At 35.4% G+C, this 18071-nt stretch overlaps 1 protein-coding gene across 13 annotated transcripts in view; it reads left to right on the top strand.

The window, feature by feature from the left end:
- Nucleotides 1-18071, top strand: part of Nipped-A (Transcription-associated protein Nipped-A) — a 520496-nt gene that overhangs the window by 93380 nt on the left and 409045 nt on the right. For 10 of the 13 annotated variants that reach the window (XR_011418193.1, XM_070213836.1, XM_070213837.1 and 7 more), the window contains 2 exons: nt 6707-6873; nt 8838-8928. The exons of 1 other annotated variant lie outside the window; for it this stretch is intronic. Coding sequence is in view for 10 of the 12 variants with exons in the window: in XM_070213836.1 (XP_070069937.1) it covers nt 6707-6873; nt 8838-8928 (258 nt within the window). In the remaining 2 variants the exon portion in view is untranslated. Of the gene's footprint in view, nt 1-6706; nt 6874-8837; nt 8929-18071 lie in introns of those variants that run through there. 2 more of the 13 variants (XM_070213833.1, XM_070213834.1) reach the window with 2 other exon arrangements.

Genomic DNA, 18071 nt, shown 5'->3' on the forward strand with positions numbered 1-18071 from the left:
AAACTTTAAATAACCTTAAAAATGATTTTTACTAATAAAACTTATAGGTTATAACTGTTACGGTCTCTGATAAATACCGAAATCCGTTTTATTTCTTCTGCAGTTCGATGGTACTTTGAGAAAAAAAACAAGCCAATTATCATCATCTATCAATCAATTTACCAGAAAATTAATTTATTATAAATTTCCATTGTAAATTTTCATTCCGCCATCAATTAAAAGAAAGGAGATCCATTTAATGTTCCAATTCACTTATTTATTTATTTATTTATTGTTTTGGAGCAGCCGTTGTTGCCGCTCCGAGCTCTTCTTTTTTAGCCAAATTTACTAAAGAGGTCTAAGGCTCAGATGACACATTCAATTTATAACGTCAATTTATTGTTGCAATTTTTCTTTAATGGAACTTAAAATGAGCGCGAGAAAGAATTAAACATTTTTGGCTGCTCTACCACTAACATCAATAATGAAGGCGCGATATCATATTAATCCTGACTCGCTTGCACTTCTTTAAACCCACTAACTTAACTTAACTTAACTTAACTTAACTTAACTTAACTTAACTTAACTTAACTTAACTTAACTTAACTTAACTTAACTTAACTTAACTTAACTTAACTTAACTTAACTTAACTTAACTTAACTTAACTTAACTTAACTTAACTTAACTTAACTTAACTTAACTTAACTTAACTTAACTTAACTTAACTTAACTTAACTTAACTTAACTTAACTTAACTTAACTTAACTTAACTTAACTTAACTTAACTTAACTTAACTTAACTTAACTTAACTTAACTTAACTTAACTTAACTTAACTTAACTTAACTTAACTTAACTTAACTTAACTTAACTTAACTTAACTTAACTTAACTTAACTTAACTTAACTTAACTTAACTTAACTTAACTTAACTTAACTTAACTTAACTTAACTTAACTTAACTTAACTTACTTACTTTGACTAAGCCTATCGGATCTGAACAATTCACAACCTTCGCACATAAAAGGAACATCACTAAATCCGTTCACAAACCAGGTTTCAGAAACACAAACAACGTCAACATTGGAACTAACAAATATTTCTCTAAACTCATCCTTTGAGCAGCTTTGAGCATTTATATGGACAATCTTAAGACCCTCCTTTTCCTTACTCAAAATTTTAAGCAGGCTGCTCGCTATATGGCTATATGGAAGGACCTGCATTGTTTGATTTTAAAGATACACGGAACACGCATCTATGGGTTTGAAAGGCACAAGCATCAATTAAAGCTAATATGGTCATTTGACTGGATAATTTACTCTTAAAAACTAAAGGTAAAGAGAGGAGAGGGCTATGGGAAAACTTAGTTCCGAAAGTTCTGATTCTCAATGTGGTTGTCTTTGTCAAGCGAACAGTGAGAGACAGAGAGGGATTCAGCGGGAGTAATGGCAGCAAGCTCTTCGATCTGCTGAATGATTTGCACATCGTCTCTCCTAGTGCACTTCACGTGCACGATCCCACGACGCGTAAATACCGCAAAGAGTGTTTTATGCTTTTTCATGCGAATATCTTCTTTAAAAATGATAAAGCTATCTCTCGAAAACTGCTCATTTACATAGAGAGCTGCCGGTGCTCAGATGTTGTTGATTTGATCGCCGGTAGGTTCCCAGTGCGCGTAGAAGGGCTACCTTTTCCCTCGTGGTTTCCAATCTTACAATGATTGGAGGGTTGACCAGCGAACTTTGCATTTTTCGAGCACTGAAAATATCGCGAACTCTTGGGGTTGGCACAAGGCCCACCGCGAAGCACAGCTTGTTGAAGAGCGATCCAAGTCTTTCCCCTTCAACAAAAGGAACCCCATGCATACGTACTGCACAAGCCTCGGTTTCATCACGTTGCGCCTGGAGTTTTCCTTCCACGGCTCCAACTTGGATTTTCAGTGACCGTAGTTCTGTGACCTCCTGCTCCAGTAGCGAAAGTCGATCGGCCATCTGCTTCATCTCGGTGGTAACATCCAACAGTCTTGCCTGCAGCACCAAGAGCATTCGATCCTCGGCTTCCCGCATGGTGGCCTTGATCAGAGTGGCCTGTTCATCGAATAGGCTGTTCATCGCCGCGATTAAGATTGGGGAGGTGGTGTCGATGGTGGCATCTGAAGGTCGGCCTCGCTTGTGGATTGCGCCAGAGGTCTCCTTCAGGCGTTTTCCTTCCGGCAGAACCATCTCAAAAGTGCGAAAAGTTTTGCTATTGTTTCCAGTGTCGTTTATTTTATTTTTTTTGTGGTCCGCTTCCTTGTTGTTTGAGTGTTTTGTTTTGCTCTGTTGAGTGGTTTGGAGCAAGCGGACGCTGAATTAAGTTAAGTTGATGTGTGTGCGGTCGCGTTTAGGCAAAAGTGTTTTTATTATTGACCGGCTAGAATGGTTGGATAAAGATTTGAGAAGGTTTTTGTCCAGTAGAAGTTTATTCAAACGCGAAAAAACTAGACCTTAGACGAGCGCAGAAAAAACACGACCTTTCCTTATTACGCTTCTTTCTTCTTCTACTCTTAGGGATGTTATTTTTTAAATATTTCTGAATTTCGAATTAAATATTTAAAAATTCGGACGACTATATCATATAGCTGCCAGAGGAACGATCGGAAAATTAATGGAAAAGTAATAGAAAAAAAATTCTAGCTTCTTTGGTTTTTATTGTATTTTCTTCTACTCTAGGATATGACTCTTTTTAAATATTTCCGAATTTCAATTTTAATTTGATCAAATTAATTGGAAACAAATTCTAGCTCCGTTGATTTTTATTATATTCTCTCCTACTCTAGGATATGTTTTTTTCGAAATTTAACAAAAATCGGATGACTTTATTATATAGCTGCAATAGGGAAGGACAGAAAACTTAATGTAAAAACAAAAAAAAAATGTAAAATTATTTGCGATTTGTAAGTTAATAGGAAGGATCTGCAAGGGTATATAAGCTTCGGCTGGCCGAAGGTAGCTTCCATTCTTGTTTTCACTATAATTGCCGAAAGTTCTTTCTTAAGAGATTTAACAACAACAACGCCAACTTATTCTCCCGGTCCTGATGGACTTCCTGTGCATCAACCATTTGCAAATTTATTCTTAAACTTTTTAATTTGTCTATTTTATGATCAGTTTTTCCAACAATCTGAAAGGACTCTTTTATTATTCCACTTCACAAAAAGACTACCAAGTTGTTTTAAAATTGTCGGCAATTCCAAAAGCATTTGAACGTATTCTCATTTGCAACATTTATGTTCCTCGCTGCATGGTTTTGTTAAGCGAAGATCAACTCCTGTAATAAATTGATTTAACAATAAAATGCGCACTGACGTTATATATACAGATTTCAGTAAAGACTTTGACCTTAACCACTCTCTTTTTTTTATTCAAACTAGACTTGATTGGGTTTCCATATAATCTCTTAAGTTGGATTTTAAGTGATTTGAATGAGAGGACTCAGAGGGCTGTTTATTAACGATCTATCATAACAAATTCTCGTATACTAATGTATGCTGGTGATGTTAAGCTTTGTTTAACATACAATAATATTGAGTCTGGTTTCGGATTACAATCAGATATTATGGTTTGAGTATAACCTCTTAAATTGGAACCAGGGATCGCAAGTAAGAATTACTTTTTTAAAAAAATTGACAAATAAGTCTTATTTTTCAATTTTTATTATAAAAGTTGACAAATAACTCTTATGCTTCAATTTTTATTATAAAAATCAACAAATATTTGTCAACTTTTATAATAAAAATTGAATTGAAATAACTCTTGAACTGTGGGGTACATTGGTTTAAAATTTATATATGTATAATCTACGCTTTAATACCTTTCTGTTGATATGTCATATGTCCCCAAAATATTTTTGATGATGTAAAAAATATTATTATTATAAAAAATCAGGGACCGTAAATAATCATTATTTGAGATTTTTATTTTAAAAGGCCTACTGAGGTTTTTACAAGTTTTAATCAATAATTTAACTGGTTTTTATGCACTTTATAGACATGAATAAATAACAGTTAATTTTCTTTCCAGATTTGTTGAAATGCATATACTTTGTGGACAAGAGTAAAAAGAACGTTATTTTTGACGTTTAAAACAAAATATCACAGTAGTCTTTTTAAAATAAAAATCTCAAATAATGATTATTTACGGTCCCTGTAAAAAATATGTTGGGGACATATGGCATATCAACAGAAAGGTATTAAAGCGTAGATTATACATATATCAATTTTAAACCAATGTACCCCACAGTTCAAGAGTTATTTCAATTCAATCTTTATTTTATTATAAAAGTTGACAAATAACTCTTATGCTTCAATTTTTATTATAAAAATCAACAAAATTGAAGCATAAGAGTTATTTGTCAACTTTTATAATAAAAATTGAAAAATAAGACTTATTTGTCAATTTTTTTAAAAAAGTAATTCTTACGTGCGATCCCTGATTGGAACTGACTGAAATGTAACGTAATAATCTTTCACAGGGGTACACCTACGTTTATAAATAAATTCAGTAAATAATTTAGGTATTCTTCTGGACCCAAAGCTTCTCAACAAAGCTATGAGTGTTCTTGGGTTCAAGAATTTTACGACCCTTATATAACCAAATTATTATTTACCTGCCTTGTCCGTCCTATATTGGAATATTGTTCTTCGGTTTGGAACTCACAATACCAAGTGCACATTAAAGAGTCGTTCCAAAAAATTTTTTTTCTTTTTGGCCTTCGTAGTTTGAACTGGGATCAAAACGTAAGGCTACCTCCCTACCAGAGTATATTATTATTGCTTAAATTACCGACTTATGCAAATCGTAGAAAAATTCTTATTACTAATTTTATGCACAATCATATAAGAGGTTATATTGATTCTGTACAACTTGTAAGCCGCCTGACTTTTAATGTTCCCGTTTGACTAACACGTAATAATCATCCTGTTAATTTGCCACGATGTACAAAAAATTTAAGTCTGCACGAGCCCTTTCGCGTTCTATGTAGCGCCACGCCTCTTCTAACGCCCACAATCGCCCACTAACGAGTTTAAAATGTGTCTGGTGCCCACACCTTTAAAGATTTCCGAGAAAAATAAATGCAGTTTTGTTGTGTGTTTAATACCTATAGAAATGTAGAAGACATTTTTCAAATCGGACCATTCATTAAAAAGGTATACGCAATCAAAATTTATATATCTATCTCCCTCCCTTCAGCTGAGTGACGGGTATTAGATAGTCGGGTCACCAACCCGACTGTAGCGTTCACTCTTGTTATACCCGTTACTCGTAGAGTAAAAGGGTATATTGTATTCGTGCAAAAGTATGTAACAGGGAGAAGGAAGCGTTTCCGACCCCATAAAGTATATATATTCTTGATTAGGATCACTAGCCGAGTCCATCTAGCCATGACCGTCTGTCCGTCTGTCTGTCCGTCTGTCTGTCTGTATGAACGCTGAGATCTCAGAAACTATAAAAGCTAGAAGATTGGCATTTTGCATGCAGAATTTAGGAGTTCCTACGCAGCGCAAGTTTGTTTCAAAATGGTGCCACGCCCCCTCTAACACCCACAATCGCTTATATACGATTTAAAAAATTTTAATATTTTGGAAAAGTAAAAATGCAGTTTTATTGTGTTTATCAATACCTATCGAAATGTAGAAGAAATTTTTCAAATCGGACCATTCGTTAAAAAGTTATGCGTGATCAACGTTTTCTATCTCTATCTCCATCTCCCTCGCACTCCCTTTATTTGAGTAACGGGTATCTGATAGTCGGGGCACCCGACTATAACGTTCCCTCTTGTTTTCTATAAAAATACACATAAATTGATGTGTATAAAGTAAAAGTATAAAGTAAAGTATAAAGCAACTTTTGAAAATGAAAATTTTTTTCTATCGACAATTTGCCGTTACTTATCCGTAAATTATTCGTGAAAAAAAAAAGAATTTGCCGCTTAATTATTTTTAAAATTATGTTCTGTTAAGTTGATATCAGCTTAGCCCACACCCACACTAAAGTTCAAAATTTGTAAAATCATTTGCTGCCAAATTATTTTTAAAATTATGAGATCTTTTGCTAAGTTGATATCAATTTAGCAGAACACCCACACTAAAGTTCAAAATTTGTAAAAATCATTTTTAGTGGGAACTTGCCGTTATTTTGCCATAAATTATTCGTAAAGGAAAAAATTTAGTTGCTCTTGTTTTAATATTGTCTGTCTGTCTGTCTGTCTGTCTGCCTGTCTGCCTGTCTGCCTGTCTGCCTGTCTGTCTGTCTGTCTGTCTGTCTGTCTGTCTGTCAATATGAACGCTGAGATCTCTGAAACTTCAAAAGCTAGAAGGCTGAGATTTCCCTCACATATTCTTTCTAGAAGCAGAGTAAATTTACTCTAAAAATCTAACATAACTTTAAAGGTTCTATTACAACTAACCGTCCCCAAAACGTCTGCGGTTTCTGTTAGAACCCTGTTTTTGAAGTGAGCATTTTGATGTGTTGACAATTTAAAAACAAAAGTTGTGAATCAGTTTGAGCACTAGACATTAAGTATTTTTTTTTTAACTTGTAGTATATATAAACTTTGGCTTGCCGAATCCAACTTTTTTCCTGGTTTTGTTTTTAAAGCTAAAATTTTAATATACATTACACTTTTTGTCACTAGTTTTTTACAACCATATACTATTTTAAAAATACACAAACTTTTTTTCTTTTCAGTATAATCTTCTTCCTCGTGGAATATTATCCTTAAAAGTTTTACAGGAGCTTCCGATAATTGTTGTACTTATGTATCAAATATATAAAAACGCAGTGCATCAAGAAGTTTCGGAATTTATTCCTTTAATATTGACTACCATTAACTTGCAACCAACAATAACTCAACGGTAATTTATTTAGATATATTATTAAATAGTTAAACTACAATTGAAATAGTTACTTTTACGGGATGTGTTAGTTTTGTTTCTGTATCTGGAAACTATTTTAAGTAGTTGTCAATTATGAACAGCAGTAACGTAACATCTTCAATATAAAAGTATGCAACAGTAATTTGCTAACTAAGAGTTTACTTAAAAACGTGTTATCTGTCTTAGGAAAGGAGATACAAAAAGAAATATAAAAAATCCGATTTTTTTGGTATCATAAATTGGTAGAATAACTCTTTAAATGAGTGTCATAAAAGTTTAACGAAGAAATTTAAAGTATTTTGGAAGTTACTCCAGGATGACGGAGCTCGCCCACCTTGTGCAAGAGATATATTTAATTACTTTTTAACTTTGACGAGGTGTAGCTTCAATGTGGAATATAGATACATAAATACAAATTGCCCGTCCATACAAATTTGTATGAAATTGGTTCTTAACGATAAAGCTATTCTGTTTCTCCTTTACTGACAAAAATAATATTACCATTTAACGGGATGCAGAATCAAAGTTCAAGCTTTTTTTTCCAGAGGTGGTATGTCTGCATTCGTTTCATGGGACTATGCAAAAAAAAAAAAACGCCGATAAACATTGAGACCAATTTTTTTCAATTAGTTTTGAGATGCTGATCACGCTGAACCAATTAAAAAAAAATTCCCAAAGAACCGTTCTGAAGATATTCGCAAAAATCCAGATTTTACAACCTGTGAAAGTTCAAAAAATGTTTCATTTCTGGCGTTTTTTTGTTATAGCTAGTTTTTATGTACTTAAAAAAAAATAAACAAATAAAAATTTACAAATATCTTCTAATAAATGAAATGTAGAAAAAAAACAACAAAGATGTACATGTGTGAAAATTGGCAGTTACAAGAAGCGACTATAGAAAATGATAACATAAAAATGAGCGAAAAAAATAATATCCATAATTGTCTACAAACACAACTGACGAACATCAGAAGCATACAGCTTCGGTCAAAATAGTAGTAGTGTTGCCGCCCTGTGTTTTTTAAAGGTTTCTAATTGGAATTGAAAAGTGACAACAACAAACTTTTTAAAAACAGGACGGCAAGACTACTACTATTTTTACCGCAGCTGTATGCTTTTATGTTTTTTGACTATGTTTTCTAAAATTTGTTTCTCCCTTAATGAAAATCCTAAAATTATTCTAAGTATGGGGTTTATAAGATAAAGAGTGTATCTTTTAAAAAAATTTAACATCAAATTAAACAATATATCCGTTTGCCTCTGAGAGCTCAGGAAAGTTGGCCAATTTCAGCATTTTTCGAACTTTGAGGTCCTTTTGCTAAGAATCCTTGCGTCGGGGAACTTTTTGGAAAACGCATTTTAACTTTGGAATTCGTAACGAATCCAAAAATATAGCATCCATCGAGGTAAATTTTTGATGCTGCATAGTGTAATTTTTGGTACTGGCGATTTTTTAGTTTTGGCCTATGGGCGCAACCATTGTGCCATGTCAAAATTTGTCGGCCTGTGTAATCAATGTAATATTACCAGGAAAATTTAAATTAGTCATCAAAATCGGATCAACAAAAAAAATCCCAAGGCCGCCATTTTAAAGGATTAAAAAAAGGTTTAAAATTAAATAAACACAATGTAATCAACATGCCAAGTTCCGAAATCCCAGCACATGTCTTTATTTAAGAAAAAAAAGGCGAAAAACATGAAAAATTAAAATTTTTTATGTAAATCCCCCTTAAAATAATAAAAATGTAAAACAGGTAAAAAACAAAAAAAATATTTTTTAAATTTTCTAATTGGCAAAGGCTTTTCTCTGTATATTTTACAAGCGTCTTCTGAGTAACTTCTGGAGGTGAATTTTGCGACACTTCTAGAAGTATCTTCCGCGATATCGCATCCGGATCGCCGAAGTCGTTATTCTAATTCGTCTTACTTCACTTTATTTTCAGTAACTCGCCTCAGAAAGAAATTTTTGTAGATTTCATGGGTGCACAAATTAAGACATTGTCATTTTTGGCGTACATTGTTCGAATATTTCAGGTAAGTTATATCTTTTATCTTGTAAGTAATATCTTGTAGCATTTTTTTAATCTGCAAAATCATGCTTTTGATTTTGGTAACGGTTTTAAATATTAAAATCCCAAGCCCACTTGAAGTTATTGACAATCTGTACGAGTCGCTGCGTACACACACGCACCAAATATATACCCTGCAGTTTCCGAATTCAGACCGAGCACTAAATTGCACTGAGTCGACTGCGACGCCGGCAGAGCCTCGGCAGAATGGACTCTCTCACCAACCCCATCTTTCTCCATCTCTCTTTTTACGAAATTAGGGTTCTGAAATAGCAGTAAATCAGCGCCTAAAAAGCGCCAGTTTCTGGCAGTGATGAGCCCCTAGGACATGCCCACGTTAAAATCACCGCAATTTTTCATACAAATTCACTAGTAATTGAGCGCTTAGTGCTTTTTTTTTTAGCAGTGATTCAGTGATTTTTTACTCACGCGCACACACAAAAGACGATCACCGGGTGAATCACTCGGGCCATGTCATTTGGCACTCGTCATTCCATAGAGACATTTGTTCGAGATGTCCTACCCATAGTGACAGCTCAAATGACAATTTCTTTGAAGTCACCGGTAATATCTTAAAAACTATGGTTGTGGCACTCTTTCAAAGTCAAAAATAATTTTTTTTATAATTTTGTGTTGTTTTTGGCTTACAAAAAATACCTAAACGTACAAATTTCTACATTAAGTATGTTCAGACAGTGGGCCATTTTATTACAAACATTTCTGTAAAAGCAGCATGATGATCGCGGCATTATTTCTTAGATACACGATCCGCAGCTGAGGAAAACGTGGTTGAAATATTAAAAAAAAGTATTAACATTTTTATTTAATATTTATATATTTGCGTGCTGACCATTAAGCACCGCATAGAACCCTTTGCGTGCTTTTAAACCAAAAAATCGCCTAACTTTGCGATTTTTTCTATAAAAACTGGTTCGATAGATTTAATTCAAACCTTTTGTATATTATTAAATGTCATTTAATTAACATCCACTACTTTTTATAGCCGATACTATCTGCTAATATATCGGTGACAAAGCGATTGCTGGAACACTATTAAAAAAAGGCGTTTTGCGGTGTTCACTGTACCTCCGCTAAAAATGATCGAATTTCCATTTTGTTTTTACATTTCGCTTAAGAATTAAAACAACCCGCCCCCTATGAAGCCCTTTTTATAATTTTATGAATTTTTTCGATAGTCCTGTGTCAAAAATGCGTTTTTCACCTAAAAAATTTGACTCTCGGCTTAAAAATAAAATCTTAAAGATGCACTTACGTACCTAAAGTCTTAGAGGTTAGGGTACTAGTTTTAGCATAACTTCTAAAGTTTCTCTCCGATTGACTTAAAAGTTTTTTTGTACTCTTATAATGTTAGTCTACAAGAAAAAAAAATTTTTTTAAAAATCGAAATTTTTTTTTTGCAAGACCCTACTTTTTCCTTAACCGATTTCGTTTGCTTCATCTTCGCTATACTTTTTCTAAAGCGGTATATATCCGACTAAATAATTTGTATTTGTTCAGTAAAAGCGCAATTTCTTAAAACTGTTACTGTTATAATATTTAAATAAATATGAAAGGACCATTTTTTTTAAACTAAACTAAAAAATTACCTTATAAAATCAAGTTAAATAAAAAATTGAATTAGGTAAATGTATTGTTTAAGTAAATTCAAATTTTATGAATAAACAATTTAAGTTTATAACAGGAAATTAATTTGTTTATTTCGAAATACAGTAATGCTCCTAAAATGTAAGGGCATACACATGTCGCTGCTTCATGAAAATTATTCCAGCCAAATTTTGGTCGCTAGCTGAACCGTTATTTAAGCGCAAAAGAGAATGACGGACCGAATGAATTTGTCATGTGGTGACAGTCAGAACTGAAGGGTAGTTAAATCTAACCAAACGGTTCTAGAGCACTGCATGAATCATTCAATTTTGGTTTTATCATAGTATGCAATGAAATTTCAAATTTGTTTAATTCAATTCTATGTGACATAAATTGAATGTTATTCTAATTAATTTCGAATTGAATGAATGAATGAATTATTTTTATGAATTTTTTGAATTTGCCAGATTTTTTTTGAGCTTTCTTTTGAGAACAAAAAGTGGAAAATTTTTAACAAATCAATGTTCACTGCATAGTAAATAAAGTTCAGGCAGAATTAATCAGAAAATGTTGGCTTTTTTTTCTTCAAAATACATTTTTGTTTGAATTATTTCAGAGGTCATGTTATTCATTCATTCAATTCTATTAAACTCAACATTCAATTTCATTCAATTCTATTAAACTCAAAATTCTAATTAATTCATTCATATAAAACAAAAAATTGAAAATAATTCATTGAATCCATTTATGCAGGGCTCTAAACGGTTCCCAAAATGGGTATACTGTATTAGTGCGAATGTATGTAACCGGTAGAAGCCCACCGGGAAAGTAAGAAGGTGGTTCTTTGTATATTGGAAACGCTGTTCAATTTAGCAGAAAGTGTTGGAAATCCTTTATCTTTTAGCAGGCGACGGTGTAGGGAAAATGTAAAATCCTTTGGAAAACCACATAGAAACCTCATTTACCCCTAATTTTTGCGTCACCCCCGTGTATTTTAAACCCAGAGACGCAAGAAATGTAAGGGGTGAATAAGGTTTTGTCCCTTCCGCTTGTATGGAGAAACCTCATGAAAATATCATATTTTCCCGAGGCATGTTCCCGCTGGGAGGACGTGTTTCCGACTATATATATGTAGAGAAAGGCTTCCGTTACTGCCGTGAATTTATTAAATTATTAGACACGTTTTATTCTTCGATGAATACAGTTTTTGATACAGTTTTGTACATAGTTTTGACACTTCAATATACTCGAGATACACGCGACCTTCCTCTGCTGATGCTCAATCTCTACTGTGTGCGCATTTATCACACTTTTTAACACTAAAGAAAAATATTATAGAACAGAATAACTGATTTGTTATAAAATAGGACTGCCATTCCTACATTCGGGTATTCTGACAATTCATTCGACCCGAATGAGGACGACCACAATTTCATATATTCGGCGACAGTGTTTGTTTTATTTGGACCTTCATCATCTCCTACTTTTTCGACAAGGTATCGACCATGTCTCAACTTACGAGTCACGGCGTATGGCCCTAAGAACTTCTTTTTCTCTTAATAGCTACTAAATCTCCGAGTTTGTACTCAGACTCTGGCTTCCTTGATTTGTTGAACGACTTGCGATTCTCGTCCTGAATCTTTGCGATGTTCTCCTTAGCTTCCTCTCGAATCTTCTCCTTTTCTTCCTGTAACTCATTTAAGAAATCTTCCTCTAACAGCTTGTCTTACTCTTTATCGTAGTTGGTCTTCATGTTGATCCCAGTAAGAATCTTGAATGGAGCTATCTTTGTACTTCTAGGTGGAGAGGAATTAATAAATGGTTGAACTCTGCCTACATGCTTATACCAAGCTTTCGGGTCTTCCGCACAAAGTTTTGTCAATATAGTGATGACAATCCTATTGATACGCTCTACTTGACCGTTGCCACGTGGCACTCCTGTGGCTACCAATAAATGCTGGATATTGTGATCCTTACAGTATTCCTGAAAAACATTGGCTGTGAATGCCGTTCCACGATCCGTGATTATACGACTTGGGTTACCGAAAACTTCTGACTGCCTTTCCATTCTATCCACTACATCGTCAGCGCCAGTACTCTTAGTGGGGTAAAGCCACACAAATTTAGAGAAAGCGTCGACCACTACTAAGGTATGATTGTATTGTTTTTTTTGTAATGTCCATGGGGCCAATATGGACAATATGATAGGTCTGTAACGGTTCGTCTGCCTTGTTTATTGCGTTTAAGAATCCCTCTTTTTCCCATACTTAGCATCGCCAACTATACACTCTACACAGGACTTCACTATAGTTTGAGCTTTCTTCTCTAAATCTGGGATGTAATAATCGCGCTGCACCAAGTCAATTGTCCTTTTGACGCCGAAATGTCCTTGTCGGTGAGCTGTGTTGATTATTTTGTTCTCTATGGCTGATGGGATTACTATAAGCTCTTTTATAGAATTCTTGTGGAGAACTTCGTGCTTCAAATAGAAGTCATCGTACGTATTTGTTTCCAGGAGCGAGTACTTCTAGCTCATAAGAAGGATTTTTCTCCTCGGCATCTGTTGTCTTGCGGCTCATGTACTCAACCGGGTGAAATTCTTGATCAGCCGAATCCTTTTGAAGAAGGACTGCTTCATATCCGTACATGCTTGCATCATCTGTAGCACTCTTTTGATCGAATAACTTCAGTACAGGCGAACTTGTAAGGAATACTTTTAATTGCTTAAACGATGCTAACTCTTCCTCGCCCATCTCAAAGGAAGCGCTCTTCCTAAGCAAGTTCGACAAAGGTCTAGCAATAATTGCGAAGTCTTTCACAAACCTTCGGAAATAGGATGTTAAGCCAAGATACCTTTTTTGTCTCGCGGGACTGGAAAATTTTCGACTGCACAAGTCTTCTCTGCTGATGGTTGGATAGTTGCGTTTTCGACTGTATAGCCCAGGAATTGGACCCTCTTCTGTAAGACCTGACACTTTTCCCACTTAATACGCAGACCTGAACTCCTTGCAACATCGAAAACTTTCTTTAATTTCTCCAAACCTTCTTCTTCGTCTTTTGATGGAATAATCAAATCATCCATGTACAGGATTAGGGTATTGTCTTCAATTAATGGCCTGAGCACTGCAAAAATGTATCGCATAAACACTGCAGGGGAATTGGAAATTCCGAATGGTACGAAGCAGAATTCGTATTGACCGCTTTGGGTGACGAACGCGGTGTATTTGCGAGACCTTTCCTGCACGGGGACATGGAAAAATCCGTTTGACAAGTCTAACGTTGTAAATACTTTTCCCTTCTGAAGCTTATGTAAAACATCGTCGATCAAGGCCATAGGGAAATTATCACGAATAATTTTCTGGTTCAATTTGCGGTAGTCGCAACAGAGTCTTTTGGTACCATCCTTTTTTGCAACCAAAACTATGGGTGAGGCGTATTCGGAAACACTTTTACGAATGATTCCTTCCTTCAGCCAATCCCTAATCTGCTTGTCAACTTTCTCAGTTTCCTCGTACGGTAAGCGCCTAGGTCTCTGATAGACTGGGATTTCATCTGTGAGGAGTATTTTCATTTCTACTGGACTTGACTCTGGCTTTAATGGCTTGTAATTTTGAACTAACCCAACCACTGCTGATATTATGTCGGTAGTCAAATGAAGCAGATCTAAGTCTGGAACAATGTCTTCATCGAAATTAGATGCCATTAACTGATAAAAAGTTTCTGTCAAGTCTGAAATGTTAGTGGAAGCCACATATTGATTGTCACTATAATGAGTGAGACCTAAGTCATGGCTTGGACTGTTTTCATCTCTACCTAAGGTGAGACCGGACATATGGCCAAGATCTACTGAATAAACTGCATGAAAAACGACTCCTTTTGCTCCAATTGTTGCGGGTACTGTATTAAGGACATCGCTACCGATCACACCTTCATAAAGGGTATCCTTGTCACGCACTACATGAAAGCACATGTCAACGTCAGCGTCATCCAACTTCGTCGCAACTGTGAATGAGCCTATAGTGTATATCTTCTTGCCACCTATTCCAATAAGCTCCTTGATATCAGGTTTCAGAATATCATGATAGATGCGAGTGTACGCTGTCTCGGAAATGGTACAAATATCGCTGCCAGAATCGAATAACGCCGTAATCTGGTCGTTACCAATGCTAATGTTTTTAAACGCTCTGTTGAAAGTTAACTGGGACAGCTGCTGAATGTTTGAGTTTTCATTTTTCACTTCCTTACGAGCTTCCTTGGTACCGCATTGATTTGCCTTGTGACCTAACTGATTGCATTTGAAACATTTTATACCTACTTCCTTACAATCCTTTGCAATATGATTGCTGCCACCACACTTAAAGTAACGTCTGCCATCTTGGTTAGTTTTGACTAACGAACTGTCAAATTTTGGCTTTGGTTTAAACCCCTGACTCGCGCAAATTTTCTCGTAAACCTTAAGTTTCTCACGAAACTCCTTAAGATTGCACGCCTGGTACAAACAACTTTTATTTTGCTTCGAATCTGGTATACCCTCCACTATGTATTCTATAATACTTTCTTCGTCCAACTTTGACTGATTTGCTAATGCGGTCATACTGTAGAAGTATTCTATCAAACTCTCTTTCTGCACCTGTTTTGCTGTAAGCTTCTCCCCAAATTCATTTTTTAGAGCTTCTTTTAATGCATTCCAATCATTTATTCCTGGTTGGCTACCCAAGAATAATTTTGCAGCTCCCTTTACCAACTGTCTGCCGTAAATGAACTTTTGAAGATCAGTCCACCCAACTGTAATAGAATTAAGCTCGAAGTCTGCAAGACACTCATCAATATCTGGAGAACCATTTCCAGTGAATGCTGAAAGCGAATCTTCAATATCTCTCAGTGTGAACGCCATGGCTGAGGGTTGAGAATTAAAAGAATCTGACTCTACGACGTTGGTTTCCTCGTACACTGACTCTTCTGAACTTTCTTGGTCGATATTTTCCCCCTCAAAATAGGAGATGAGTCTTTCCTGTAGTACTGCTTTGAGGCCTGAACTTGGTAATCTCAATTCTTTTAATTTGTCTTTAAGCTCTGCAACAGAAAATCGTGTGATCTCTTCAACATTCATATTTTCTACTCTTACATAACTTATTTTATATTACTTAATACAAAAGAACAATTTAAATGGGAATAAAATATTGTTTACGTTGCAATAAATTGTTTTGTTTAACTTCAAATTCGTGGTATCAATTAGATAATGCTTGTATAGAATTATACTTGCGAACCGCCAGCTGTCTCTCGTCTTTAGTTGCTCATCTCTGATATTTGTCAGTGCTTTTCAAATTCGTCTCTGGTAAATTGTTGAACAAAAAGCTGCAACCGTTGCCTTCTCTGATGACTGCTTTGCGAACTGCTTTTCAACGTCGACTTCACTCGCACCTTCAATATCGCCTTCAATCACGCCTTCAATCGCGCCTCCAGGTTTGTTCAATCGCTTTCAACTCCAGTGGCGTCACTTTGCCGCCTCGTCTCAATAACCCTCTCTGGATCTCCGCTTTCTCGTAATCTCCTCCAGATTTTACGCTTCCAAGATCTCCTCCTGGTCAAGTTGTCGCATTAGCCATTATTGTCGCTCTCTGCGACAACGGATTGTATAAACGCCTTTCGTCGTCTTCTGTTAGGAATTTATTTCTCGCCACAAAACCAATTTTGCACTTAGGTTGGCAAACTGCGCAATAAATTTTGTAGTTGCAGAATTTCACAATACTTTGCAAACTTGGTGGAATTGCGCAATATGAAAATTCTCAGCTCTTCTGGATGGTTTTTTGTCTCTCTTTTTCGTAATCACTTTAGTTTTATAACTTTTTAGTTTCTCCGTCTAGTTTTAATTATTAAACTGCGATCGATGGATTCTTAGCACAAAAACGTCATGGTTGTTTGGCCGCGTATCACACTCAATTGGCACGTTTGTGGATTGTTCTCGGTCGAGCCCCCAAAATTGTAGAGAAAGGCTTCCGTTACTGACACTTCAATATACTCGAGATACACGCGACCTTCCTCTGCTGATGCTCAATCTCTACTGTGTGCGCATTTATCACGCTTTTTAACACTAAAGAAAATGTAATAGAACAGAACAACTGATCTGTTATAAAATAGGGCTGCCAATCCTACATCTATCTAATACCTCCTTAATCGCAACCGAACCCCGCACTAACCTCACCTTATTCCCACCGTAACTCCTGGTTATGAGAACGCTGATCAGCAACGTAATAGCAACATCCTGACACCGCCAGTAGTTACGCCGCAGCCTTTGCAGCAACTCAGCTTGATCTGGACTCGAACCTCTCTAAAGACACTATATCATATAGCTGCCATAGGAACGGTAGAAAAATTAAATGCAAATTAATAGGAAAAAAATTATAGCTTCGTTGGTGTTTATTATATTCTCTTCAACTCTGGGATATGACTCTTTTTAAATATTTCCGAATTTCGGTTTTAATTTTATTAAAATTAAACTACTATATCATATATCATGTCTTTTCCTCGCGAACTCGCATTTTTGCCCTAATTGATAAAGGGTCCCGCGCGTAACAAGCACGTGCTTGGTATCGTTGGGCCACTTGTTTGTACTGCTAGTAGTGCATCAACGTCCATCATATATAGCTTCCATAGGAACGATCGGAAAATTAATGATAAATAATAGAAAATTGAACAATTTTGCCTTTAGTCAAGTTATAACGTAGACCTCAAGAAAAAAGGATGTGAGCAGAGTTTGCACCCCACTGGGAAAGTGAGAAGGTGGTTCTTTGTGTGTTGAAAATCCTGTTCCTTCTAGCAGAAAGTGTTGGAAATCCTGTATTTTCTAGCAGGCGACGCACAGTGGCGCCTTGGGCCAAAAAACGTGCAATAAATCACTTTTTCGACTTTGTCCTAGAAAGTTGTGACCCATACCAATCGACAGGTAATTGATCCACTATTACAAATATGTAACCCTTTTTCAAATCAAAAAATTTTTGTAAAAGATATGAATTTTCAAAGTTGAACAATTTTTCACTTAAAAAAAACACACCGTTTTTAGGTAATTTTTCGCACTTCCGGGGGGTTTTTCTTAAAAACTAGGTATCGAATCGCTTTGCTTCTTTTCTCCACGGATTGGTGTGTTAGTTAAGAGTAAAAAAAGTAAAACATATTGCAGTTTGCCATGCGCATCTCTTAGTTATGAGTTATTTGCGAAACGTCCATTTTTTCCATATTTTTCAACTTTGATGGAAAATAAAAAAAAACTATTTAATACTATTTTTTTTATACTTCCGTAAAACGTTATTTGGACTTTCTTCTTGATATTACGAAAGTTGTAGCTGCGTCCGCCTGCGTCCGCGGTTTTAAGAGCCAAAAAAGGTAAAAAAGTCATGGTCCCAGAAATTGCATATGGCGCAACCTTGTGAAAGATTTGTCCAAAACATTGTGTTAAAGTCCTGAAAATTTGATATGATGTGCAACAGCTCGATATAAGAAACTTTA

This window comes from Drosophila takahashii, chromosome 2R, assembly GCF_030179915.1.
Source record: "Drosophila takahashii strain IR98-3 E-12201 chromosome 2R, DtakHiC1v2, whole genome shotgun sequence".
Classification (NCBI taxonomy): Eukaryota; Metazoa; Arthropoda; class Insecta; order Diptera; family Drosophilidae; genus Drosophila; species Drosophila takahashii.